Source organism: Lissotriton helveticus, chromosome 8, assembly GCF_964261635.1.
Source record: "Lissotriton helveticus chromosome 8, aLisHel1.1, whole genome shotgun sequence".
Lineage (NCBI taxonomy): Eukaryota > Metazoa > Chordata > Amphibia > Caudata > Salamandridae > Lissotriton > Lissotriton helveticus.
Window position 1 is genome coordinate 484213530 of NC_136069.1, and position 13396 is coordinate 484226925.

Below are 13396 nucleotides of genomic sequence, written 5' to 3' on the forward strand. Positions count from 1 at the left end.
CTGTCCATCAAATGGCTAATTTGGTATTTGAGTTTTTTTTTGCATTCTGTGTACCTGAGACTCTTGCTTATGTTTGTTTGCTCCCTCGAACCAATTAAGAAAAGCTGGCCGTTATCCCAATTCAGTTTATTTTTAGGATCTGTTTCAATGACCTGCACACACTTTTTCCATACTGGCAGTGCATAGCATAGGCTGGAGTCCCATTTGTTGGAGCTCTTCTTTCTAAGATATCTTAGTTCTCACCTCAGTTTCATATTCGGACACAGACACAAAAAGGGGTCTACCAGCCTTGTGCTGTAGCTCATCCTGTGGTTTGAGGGGTGGCAATGCAAAGACAGGAAGGGGACGGGGGTCTGGGTAGTTTTGTCTAATTGATCTCATGGAGGGAGGAAGGGAGGTATTGCTCCCTCTCACCAATTGACCTCCATTGCATTTGACTTGCCTTTAATTTTGCGCTCAGAAGAGCAAATGAAGAAGATAGTGTAGTTGGATCAATAAACCTCTTTCGCACTCACATTTATCCTCAGAGGATCTACACTTAGGAACCTGACACTTTGACCTATATTCCCCTTTCCACACCTTTCCAGAGCCTGCTCACTCTATACCATGGAAGTCAACCATACTTCTACTCGAGGGACTCGTCTCTTTGCTTTCTTACCCACCCAGTCTTCAGGTCGTCACCTACCCAGATTTCATCATGTGTTCCCACAAAGACAGCACTTACAGCAATCACAATGACATAATAATCAACTTGTTCAGAATTTGTAATGTGGTTCTTTTAGCTGGGCTAACACTGTCCGGCCAGGTTCTACTGTTAAGGTACTGGTCTGCACTCTGCCCCTCATTCCCTGGGGAGTAGCGCCCTTATCTTTGGCGCCTGAAGTTGTTGTGTGGAGTCTGGTCCAGCCCACTTTCCTCTTCATGGTGAGAGTATCCAGATTCCCAGCCTGAAGCAACATAATTGTTATCTGAAAACTCACTCTTTCAGCCTACTCAAAGTTAGAAATAGTTTTTTTTTTCAAAAGCAAAGGAGTCAGTAAATGTGAACCAAACCAACGTAACATCACGCTCACAAAGTGTTTGAGCATATAATGCTAGCACATCTAGAAATTAAATTACTTTCACATATTTTCTACACATAGGCAAAAAAAGTTGAGGGAAACTGATAACTGGAGATAAGGCAGGGTGTCGCTGGTTCTCATGAGAAAACGGATTAAAGAACCTGGTTGGAAGGTGGTTTATTGCTAGGTGCAGGTAGGTACCAACAGCTAGCAATATCACAACAATCACAAATAAGTTCCAGTCAAGTTTCAATAAATTAATCCTCGCTCAACCCTTGGTAGCTTGGCTGCGAGGAGACCGGCAAAAACAGTAAATAAGAAATATCTAATAAAAAGCCAACACCATTTAATAAAAATTGAGAATATTTGTATCCTTAAAAGGACTCCAAAACGACAAAAACCCAATTTCAGGAACTGAAGATATGAATTTTTAAAGGCAAAATGTAAAAAAATGATTTCTATTGCCAAAAACTAAATAGCGCCAAGTGCGGCTGTCTGGTCACGCTTAACCGTGACCAAGTCAAAAAGTTTTCAGGCCAACAGTAATGGAGCATGGGTCAGATACGTTGGCTGGTTGGGGCTGGTCAAGTTTTTATCTTCTTACTTAGTCACTTTTTTGTTCTGATGGAGTTGATGCAGGTAACCTCTTTCAGCTCTTTTGGTCCTATTGCTGATCAGGGAGCCCACTCCTTATTCTTGGAAGCAAGGCACAGTCCTCTTTAGTGAAGTCCAGCGTGTGCAGCAGGTGCAGTCCTTGTGAGTGCAATCCTCTGTTTATGCAGACCAGGGGTTCAGCAGGGCAGTCCTCCTTCTGATGTTTTCAAGCAGGGATCTGAGGTGCTGTGCAGCTTCCACATATTTATTGCAGTTTCTGGGCTGGTAAGAAAGGGGCACCCCTAACTAATGGGGTTCAAGTTGCCACCCTCTGTTATGACCACTTCCTTAGAAGTGTGGCATATTTTTGTCCCAGAATGCACTTTTTTACTAAAAACCAAAACGGGGAAAATCTTTCCTGGGGGTTCAGGTCTGGCTAACCCAACCCACATGTGTGGCTAACCTTTCCCTACACTCCCCTTCCAGCCCCTCTCCTACTTCAATTATTGGGGCTCCCATTTGGCTGGGTGTTCAGGAAGTTGGGGGTGGGTGTGTAGTTCCGGTACTATCTGTCTTTTTCCTTTTGAAGACCAGTTTGGCTACCATGTCCCCTTCCTGTCCTAGCATTTGCAGCAGCAGATCACCTCCCACCAGATGGTCTTTGTTCCAGCCGAGACCACTTCACATCTAAACAGGGGAAGCTTGGCACCGCTGTCAAAGGCTGGCCAATCAGAAGAGGCTGCTACAGGGCTGCTTTTGGTAACTTCAGGAAAGCAAGTTCTAAAATTACTTTGCTGCAATAGTTCTACTAAATCTAACCATGGCAAGTTTTGGATTTATTGTAACTATTATTTCTATAGTTCTAATTATTGTTCTAGCTCACTCCTGTCAAAACAATATGGGAAAACTAAAATGGCAGTTTTTCTCTCACCAGGGCATATAAAACATATTTTATAAGTCCCTGCTTTTTATAACAAGGCACCCTACCCTTGGGGCACCGAGGGCAGACCTTAGTGGTGACTTGCATGCAATAAAAAGGTAGTTTTAGACTTTGGAAGTACTTTTTTGCAGATCTTGAATAAGAGAGACACAACAGAAGCTCCTCTGCTGAACTAACAGGAATGTAACTTTCTCCCTTACAAGTTCCAAGGTGAAAACAAGGATTTGGTTCTTGTAGACGAATAGGGCTGCACAGTTTGGTATAACATATGAGTGCATTGTAAAAGCAGTTTAAAAACAAGGCTGATATAAAAGCAGTAGTCTAACAGAATTGCAACTATGCTTACATTTAAATGTGTTCTACACCTACTGTTTTATTACATACCTTAAATACTCTGTCACTAAAATGTTGCTGTCAAAATAGTTAATTTATACTTCTTCATCTTTATCCTACAGGAAACACAATTTATCTTTGGGAGTTCCTTTTGGCTTTGCTTCAAGACAAGGCTACATGCCCAAAATACATTAAGTGGACGCAGAGAGACAAAGGCATCTTCAAGCTTGTAGATTCAAAGGCTGTGTCCAAGTTGTGGGGAAAACATAAGAACAAGCCAGATATGAACTATGAGACTATGGGCAGAGCACTGAGGTATAGTATGCAGTTGCAATGTTTCACAGACTTTGAATGACAAACAAATTGGTAAAATTACACCTTTCATTTTAGCAGCATTTTAAGCCGAGTTGTTTGAACACTTTACTTCTTTCCACCATATCTCTGGGGTGAGAGGTATTGCACATAAGCTACGTGATCAGCAACGGCTTTAGCTTTCCACCTAACCAGCCTAATTTGGTTGCAATGCAACACTGCATCCATTTTGTAGTGAACAGGTGGTTCAGGCAGATTCCATGCAGTTACACAAGGGGAAATAGAAGCAACTTGGTTCAGTGTGAAGACGACAGGGGTCATGGGTGTTTTCTCAATGTGCCTGCAGTGCTGTGTGCTCCATTTTCACATGTGGCGCAGAGCAAGAGATGGGAACCAACATAGAATCATCAGATATTATGGAATGTACTACCTGTATATTTAAATATTTTTCTTCAAGTGTAAATGTTCTAGGCATTAACAGATAGGCTACTTTGTGCTTCTCTAAAAGGAAATGATTGCATCATCCACCCCCCCTCCCAGTTTGCATCGCAAATAATTAAAAAAAAAAATACAACAAGGCATGTTAGATATTTTAGCCGAACCATGGAAATACATTCCTCATCCAATTAATGTTTTTCTTTAGTCTGTGGCTTACATGCAGGCGCATCATAGAACGTTAGTAATTGTGTTCTGATGCAACTGTGCATCATTTAGAGTCCAGGCCACACACTGTCATAATTGATGTGAAATACCATTTTGCATAAATGCATTTGCATCCCAATAATGAGATCTTTATTTTTTAAATATGATTGTTTTTGTAAAACTTGCTTTTTAGCCAGGCAAAGCTATTTCAGCCTTGCTATTTACATTGAGCATTTAATCACTCCATTTGCTCTCCTGTTCCCACCACTTGAAACAAGTCCTTTGCAATAAAAAATCGAGTCCTGATTCACTGACCACTACCGAGAGATATATACTTCACTCACGACATACATTGAATCGGACGCACTGTCGATGCTGCAAGATATCCCTTTGCCACGGCTCTATGGCGATGAACGACTTGAGCTGGAAAAAGACTTAGACGCTTCGGAGGTAGAGAAAGCTATCCAAGACCTGCGTTGGGTAAAAGCCTCTGGCCCAAATGGCCTGCCGGTCGACCTATTCAAGCTCGCCCTCAGCAAAATTGCACCATATCTTGCAAACATGTTCCGTGAAAGCCGCGAGATGGGGTCGCTCCCAGTAGACCAAAGATTGGCTACTATCATGGTTATCTACAAGGAACGAAAACCCAAGCACCTCCGCTCTTCCTATAGTCCGATCTCACTGCTGAATGCAGAAACCAAGATACTTGCTAAACTACTCGCCACACGTTTATTAACAGTAATCACCAAGTTAGTACACCCCGATCAGTCTGGCTTTATGCCAGCTAGAAACATCTGTCTCAACTTGAGGAGACTGCATGGGGTGCTTGGCCGTTCCGATACGATACAGGAGGATACAGTTGTAGTGTCACTCGATGGCATTTGACACGATCAAATGGCCATACATGTTTGCAGTCTTGCGGAAAATAGGGTTCGGCCCTGACTTTCTGCGCTGGATACGCCTACTATATGTGACTCCGTTTGCTCAGATAGTGGTGAACAATCGTGTATCCTCAAAATTTGTGCTCGGAAAGGGCACTCGGCCAGGATGTTCCCTCTCTCCATTGCTTTTCACTCTTTTCACTCTGGCGATGTGGATTAGAAGAGACCCGATAATTAGAGGGCTGAGATGGGCAACAGATTGGGAGGACCGAATATCGATATATGCCGACGACATCTTATTGTACTTGGCGTCGCCTGCGGCCTCCCTGAATCGAGCACTCCACATATTTATTGTTTTGGAGGAATTTTCCAGATACACCATTAATTGGTCCAAGTTGGTTCTTTATGTTCTTAGTGGTAAGCCACCGACCCTACCCAAAGGTTTCAATACAACTGTAGCCACTAAGAGTTTTAAATACTTGGAGATACATGTGTCCAAGGACTCAACGCTTTTCCATGATTAAAATCTTCTCCCTTTGTTACAAAGACTCAGAAACTACGTCATACATTGGAAGACGCTCCCTCAGTCCCTACTGGGGCGGGACCCTTTGTCAACCCTTCAAGTGACTAACCTTTTTTGCCTAATCCTTCATATATCCAATAAAAAAAGTGAGACACAAATACAATAACTGGACTGGCATCACTTCTCAGGATTCTATCGCTGATCTACAGTCCCTGATTCCGGGGTTACACAATAGTGGTAGAATTCACTTCCTTCTGTACCCATGGTAAATTAGACAAAACATTACAATGTGTTCTATGAATTCGATCACCTGGGGACAGAAGGAACTATACCCATCAGACTCTTTGGGTGCACACAGCCATTTTGCCATAACTGAACATTTTGGCAAGGTCCCAACCCAAAATTTCATATATAATGTTTAGGCTACAGGATCCTTAATCTCGTCCAAATATCCTTCTATTGATGCAGCGGTTCTCCGGAAATAATTTCTAGAACCATGACACCTTTTCCTGAAGTACAAAATCATACATACAGTCGACAGTGGGGCCCATGACACTGCGAGTCACTCACAAAATACTTACACCTTACTCCATGGATCGGTGAGATTCAAAGGAGAGCTGCTGTATCTAAAAGTGTAACTTTCAACATAAATTCGAGTTATGATTGGACAATTTGGGGTGGATGAGCATCATCTCATCATTACAACATTTATTCCGCTTCCGTCAGCTTGATTTTAAATGGGTCATTGTTTTTGGCCTTGTCCGAACTAGTCCTATTCTCACTTAGCTACTTTGCTAGACTTTCTCACGTTCTGAACCATTGTGCTCATCTTTTGGCAGCCATCTGGACTTCCAGGCTACTCTGTCCTTGAACTGCTTTCACTCCAGGCACAAGCAGCTCGTATTCGAACTCGCAGTCGGGCTTGCGCATGCTCAGTTCATTTTCGATTCGCAGTTCAGCGAGTCAGCCATCTTTTGTTAGGCCTCACAGGCCAGAATGGGAACTATCATAGAAACAAACACAAACGAACGTTAATTTCAGAATTTTAGCCCTTATGTTTACCTCCCCCCTTACTAAGATTTTCCCTATTAGTAGTTACCTAGCAGATAAGCAACATTTAGGCGTAATATACTTACTTATCCTTCGGTTTCTGCCACAAATACATAAACAAAAGCACATTTATGCTGCATTTTATTATTTCAAAGCTGCTTATTAGTTTAGGACACAAAAAAATCACATAGTTAATTATAATTGCAACATAAGCAAAGTTAATTCCCACGTGTACTTGTGTAGGTGCAATTATACTCTAGATTGATTAATTCCACACATCATTCCATTCGTTCATGTTATAGTTATGGAAGTATGACTTCACAAGGGGTACATAAAATGTTGTTCCTCCTCCTTGCTCCATCACTATGATGTAGTCATCTTTGAACTCAAGGAAGGAGGCAGTAAGAGTACCCACCCTAGCATTCCCTAAAGTGTGTTCATCAATGTAGCACCAGTATGTACTCTTGAGTGATTCCTTCGGGCCCCATTGGCTTCCGCGAGGCTGGATCAGATGTTCCCACACCCCATCTTGGTCAGTCAGCATTTTATAACCCTGAGCCAGGAGATCTTAGAAGCCCCAGCACATCCTCCAGAGCCTGTTGGTATGGCAATAGGTCTGGGGTCGCCCAAATCTATGCCAATACAATATCGGTCTAAGACCCACTTTATTGAAATGAGAGTTTAGGCCCGAGTCAAGCCGTAGGGGAATAAGCTTCGTACTGACGTGGAGGTTAATATTCTTAGTCTAGATGTGGACAATATTGGAAGGTTGTGTGTCCATGATGTACACAAGTGACGTATCCTTTGGAGCTATTAAATGATAAAAGCCATTCAGATGTAGTTCATTGAGCCAGGCTGGGAGAGTGAATGTAATCATTTTTTGGGGAGGGTTGAACATAAGAACAGAAGGCCATACAGGCGTGTAATTTATGCAGGTTGGATGGGTAACGTTCTAGGGTACAGTGAAGTGACCTCCACATCCTGGTAAATTGATAGACCTAACTTCTCTATCCTAACTTGCACAGGGTACACATAAACATTAAAGAGCATGGTCGCTCAGAAAGACCTCTGAGGAACCACACATTTCTCTTTAGCAGGATATGACGTGGGGCCCCAGTTGCAGTCTATTGTTAAGGAAACTTTAAACCATGTTTAGAATTTTCTTGAGTGTGTGTAATTCAAGTGTCTGTATCGCACTCCCATGATTAATCATCTTAGAAGCAGCAGTGAGGTTAAGTGTGAAGTGGAGATGAGTATCGACTTTAACCAGATTTGAAAATGCTTGTCGTTCCAGAACTTGATGCAAGAGAGTAGGGCTGTCCCCTACTCCTGGGTCCAGTGACAGTGTGGTGTTAGAGCCTCCTTCCTAGAAGACCTCTCAAGGCACCTGCCCAAGGAGGTAGACTCAGCTGGTATAGTGCTTACCGGTGCATGTGTTTATTCTTGTTCTTTAGTGACAACTGGAATACACCTTGAACAGAAGGCAAGGCATGCCTCTTTCTATTTTTCCTGCAGTGGGGATCTTCGCAAACTTTGATTCTTTCTTCCTTTCAACATACTTCACTGAGTGTTAGAGAAACTCACCAACAAGGGACTTGTAGTCAACAACTGGATTGGCCATATCAGGTGAAGAATCTATCTCCGGGTACCCACAGGAAGAGCTAGGCTTAATTGAACAAACGACTCCAGAAATAGGTATCTCAGTAGCGTTTGCACTGTTACAGAGAAATGGGTTTGGATTCACACGAGCGAGTCTAAAGAAAGGAAATGTCAGGGGTGTGCCCCCACGAATAGGAACCTGGTCGGGATGACGTTGGTCTGCGATCATGGTCCTGATTGTGCTAGAGGCCTACTTCAACAACTAAATTATCAGTTTCTGGTCCGAACTCTAGGCGATCGCATAACCACACATTGAGGATGGGAGCAATCCTTGATATTGAAGTAAGGGCTGAGTATGAAAATGTTTCTCTGGCTACTAGACGTTTATAGGTTATTTCACAAGAATAATAAAGTTTTTTGTAAACTGAGTAGCCCAAGAAGAGTGACAAAATATGTATATGAAATAGGTTCAAGCACTTATTTTCTGTCCTCTACAATTTGAAACGTGCATGTAGGATATATATATATATATACCTAGTTTGTGGGCGTACATAAAGAACTGGCTAGTAGGCAGGATTTCAATTGGTCTTTTTGACAGTTAGCCATTTCTTCATATGTCCGAAATAAAAGGCACTTATATTGTTTGAGTAAAATAAAAAATATGATGTATTATTACTCTCTAGACTAGAAACTCATGGAAGAGCAATATCGTATTCAAATAATAGCAGGTAGATTAAAGACCATCTGCAATGGATGCATTGAATCGGACATAGCCACACTCATCTAAGACCACTACTTCCAGAAATGTACCATACCCTAAAGACATTACCTTACCATGTCGGTACAATACAAGTTATTTATTACAAAACACAATATATGGTATGTGGATTGCAAGACATTGGAGGCAGTCCATATATAACAGTTGAGTGGATTCTATTTTGTTTATGTAAACTTGCCAGGGGAGACCGAATCCACTTTCCCTCTCCCTCCCTCCTTTGTTATAAATTAGTCCATATATAACAACATATTGAATTAATCTCACAGAGAACTCGGTCATGAGCAGATATCGAGCTCCTAAAGGCAAATTACGTTAAACAAATCCGCCTTCACAGCTGTCAATTTCTGCTCTGGCAACCCTTGTTTTAATAATTGTAACTGCAACTCTGTTAGGAATTGTTTGTGGCGGTGTATACATAAATTGCGGTTTTTGAAGCAAAGTGATCATGGTTAATATTAATCGTTTCATCTTGTGCTTCTCGTATTTGAAACTCATTCAAAGGTCAGCACTTTCACATTGTTGTACATCTCTCAAGTGTCTCTTGTTCTGGTAGAATTCGGATAGTCAATGTTATCTGACGCTGTAAGAGATAGGATTCTGAATAGTATAGTATCATTTTTATTGTCTGTATCATCAACTGATGTCTTTCAACATGAGCTTTAAACTCTGACTGCAAGGAAAGCAATGATACGTTAGATCTGTACTTAGTTTTTTCAGGTTAACATGGGAGGGAAAATCCCCCAGAATTAAATGGGAAACTCTTGTACTACCATTCTATCTTTGAGGCGCCAAAGCTATACTATCTGTGCACCCAAGCACGCTTTGTGCAATATTGTTTTCACTCTCCTCAATATCTACCACACCTTGCAGTGGAAATTGATGTGGCCCTTATCAGTACCACTACTCCCACACTACTCATTAAAAATGACGACAATTTGCAGGGATTTAAATAAGTGGGCGGGATTCAGACGGCCAGGGGGCGTCCTCCGCACACACCCACCGTGGCGCGTGACGGCTCCCGGTTGTCATGAGCACGCAAGGGGTTAAACCCTCTACACTTGTCCTTAAGGGGATGGTATTGGTGAAAACCCTAGTAGACATAAGAGTTAACTAAGGATGCTTTTGTTTACTACTGGTCTGTCGTGGACGGTAATAAGAAGATGGGCTAGTTTTATTGTACTAGAAGCAATGCAAGTGTGTCCGACAGGAACCAGAGGGCATGTCCGACAGAGGGACCAGAATGCACCACGAAAGTAGACCAGACTTTAAAGCAGATTTAATGAGCAGCCAAGCAGTCTTAGTACTTGGGGTTCCTGCCATTAAGTAAGCATGTCTGCTTGGTACATGAACTCAATAACACATAGGAAATAGCCAAACAGGAAGAGAAAAGCAGTTGTTAATACAGTTAAAAGTTTTGCTACCAAACTTGTCCATACCATGTCCGCCAAACTCGTACTTCCCCCGCCCCCCTTCGAGCCAGGGGAAACCCCCATGTTCCATCTGAAAGCCTACACTGACTTTTCCGGAGCACAACTTTGATCTACAACTCAACTGACACTAGGCTATCGGTCAATGGGTGTCATACCATCTGCCATATTTAAGGCAGATTTTCCAATGTAATTTATTTCTGTTCAGGACTGCCAAGAAAAGCCTTGTGGTCCTGACCAGGAAAAAAAAGGAATGTCCACCCACCCACCCACAAAACTGTATCGGGGACATTAATCTTTTGTTTTTGAGTCACAAACTTCTGCTGTGGGATGTTGTTTTTAAAAACCAAAACTCTATGTAGTGTGGGTGCATTGAACATGTAGCGACAACAGTTCTGTGAAAGGCACAGAGATCTCTGCCAACCGGGGCGGGGGGGGAATCTTTAAATATGGTGAGCCGTTAGTTCGTAGAGTACAGTACATACATCCCTTTGCTGAACCTGCAGAAAGGAGTTCAGCCTGCTATATGTTAAATAAGGGCCAAAGTACTTGGGTAGGCTGAGCGACAGATTCTAGGTACACTCCCAACGCACGAGTCAATAAGGGACCAGCCTTTACCTCTAGGTAAAATAGTATAAATATGTGTACTAGTTGGGATATTTCTTTGGAAATGAGTAGACACACTGTGAATTTCTGAAATTAACTGTATGAAACCTGATGTGCTTCTAAGCTACACACTGTTCTTTAAAAGTCATGGTTCAGAGTGAGGTTAAATGTGTTATTGTCTTCCAGTTCTACATAACTCGTGCACACGTTTATAGGTAGTTTTAAGAGTCTATGTAATTAGATCCATTTTCGGCTTTGGTCACCAAGCACAGTGTTGTTGAGCCCCACCTTTATCTACTCTGAAGCTAAATTACTACTTCCAGTTCCTATGCCTATGATGAACAGTACTGGTGAAATGATTGAGTGCTTAACTTTTTTACATGATTTATTTGATATTTATATTGTTACATCACTGTTAATTTGTGTTATTCTTTTAAATAAGGTACTATTAAATATCAATTTTGCATATAGTGCTTTTTGTCTTATCAGTCCTTGGCCCCCTTCTACATTAAATAATAAACTGCTGATAGTGTCAATAAGTCAATCTTTCTAATTTAATGAATTTAAAGATACGAAAATCTATTCATTGTGATTGCTGAAAAAAGGAAAGTGTCACCTATTGCTGGGCTCAGTGAATTCATGATGAAAATTGTTTCCTGGATAGCTTGAATTTTTATTGACAGGTTGAAAACTCATTGGGTGCCTGTGGGTGGTATGACATTCCATAAATATAATAATGGTGATGATGAAAGTGCAACAGTAAGAGATTTAAGAGGCCCCATTTCTGATTTGAACTAATTGTTAAACTTTTGCAACTTACTTTAAACAGAACAGATTTTCAATAATGATCACTTCCTGCTTTAACAGTTTCCACTGATCTCATATGTCCTTCCCTTGTATATGGACTTATTTGGACTAAATAGTTGTATTAAGAATCGTGACAGGCACTGATATGCCTCTTGTAATTGACAACTTTGACAATGCGATGGTGCTAACATTTCAGATCTGTACTTAGATATCTCTTGTGAGAAATAACAGGGATGAGATGAGGATTGTCAATTTGGATCTGAAAAATGTGTGCATTGATTACAAATATATTGAAAAAAGATTTGTCCATAGTGTTACAATGGGTTTTGCAACGAGGCAAGTGTAGCAATATTTTTTATGATCTGAAGTTAAATGTGTGTATATATTTTGGTGTTTTTGTAGGTATTACTATCAGAGGGGTATTTTGGCCAAAGTAGAAGGACAACGCTTGGTCTATCAATTCAAGGAAATGCCAAAAGATCTTGTCTACATAGATGACGATGATCCAAACGCCAGTGTGGAGTCTCCTGATAGCCTTCCTTCAGAGTCCTCTTTTCTTCCTCCATCTGCAACCAGCGGGCATCAAACTGATCAAGACAGAATATCAGCAAATCATGGTATGAGGGGAGCACAGACGACCGTTCTGAAGTCTACAGGAAAAGCACAGTCTTCAGAATTTAAAGAACTAGAGATTGAAAATAAGCAGTTAACTGTTTTGTCACCAGATATGTTGAGGACGGTGAACACGGTGAACACTATGCACGCTTCACAGCAGTCTAATTCATCTAGCCTCTACCGGTCCTTGCAGCTGATGCAGTCAGGGCCGTCGGTAACTGAGACAGCTACAGACTCCATCTCTCAGGATGAACTGTTGCAATCCCCTGTTCATAGTATCCGGTAAGAAATTTAAACATTTGAAGTCTTTAATTTTTTTACATTTCTTTTTAAATAGGAGTACAGACTCTTTCAGTTATAATCTTCAGTTTAGTTATGGTTACATAAATGAAAACATTTAGTGGCAGAGTTGAGTTTAAGTTCTGATGATTTAAAAAATGTATTCTGAATCCTGTAGAGACCTGTCAATCTATCCTGTTCAAGAGCCGAATGGTTTTGTTTATTTCAAGATTCATTTATTCCTCAAGTGTGTTTGCTTCATATCATGCCATTTCCACACCACTTATGACATTTCCACTAGAAAATTATGGTTAATGTGTAAATGTGATGAAAGAAAAGTAAAGCCCTTAATAAAAGAAATGTTTGTGCCGGAGAATTGTTGATGGTGATGTCAACTAAGTGTGGTGACTGATGCATGAAAGTTATTGAAGAGTCGCCAGTTCTGAACGTTTTGCCGAGGACCTATAATATTTCTGTTATGTGTCCATCCTTAAAAGAAAATGTGCCATAAATTTATCCTGACTGGTGTCATATTTATTTAGTACAAGAATGTATTTGAAGGGATACAAGACTAAACATTTTATGGTATTGCGCATGGTGCGGCAAGACCAACATCAGTGGTTTCAGTGCAACATTTTGCTACATTTTCTCATGGCACGTGATCGTGAAAGATGGAAACCTGCTCCCTGTGAATGACCACGTCTGTGACTGTGAAAGGAGAGATGCAGGGAAAGATGCTCTTGGGGTGGACTGCCTAAGCCGTATAGATACTTCACGTTGCTACAGCATACCACTCTTTCTGTGTAGCTGTGGCTCATCCTGCTGCCGGACACAATTGGGAAACCCCAGAACCATATGTTTCCATTACACTCTATGGCCTTTGTGGATAAAGATATCTATGCATTGCTCTCAATCTCAGTTCGCTTGTCCATCCACTTTCACGCCTTCC

General features: G+C 41.3%; 1 protein-coding gene across 9 annotated transcripts in view; it reads left to right on the plus strand.

Annotated features, from left to right (window-relative positions):
• The window catches only part of ELF1 (E74 like ETS transcription factor 1), a 526009-nt gene that overhangs the window by 479300 nt on the left and 33313 nt on the right, over window positions 1–13396 (plus strand). For all 9 annotated transcript variants that reach the window (XM_078657401.1, XM_078657393.1, XM_078657397.1 and 6 more), the window contains 2 exons: window positions 3051–3243; window positions 11956–12450. In XM_078657401.1, the coding sequence (XP_078513527.1) occupies window positions 3051–3243; window positions 11956–12450 (688 nt within the window). The remainder of the gene's footprint in view (window positions 1–3050; window positions 3244–11955; window positions 12451–13396) is intronic.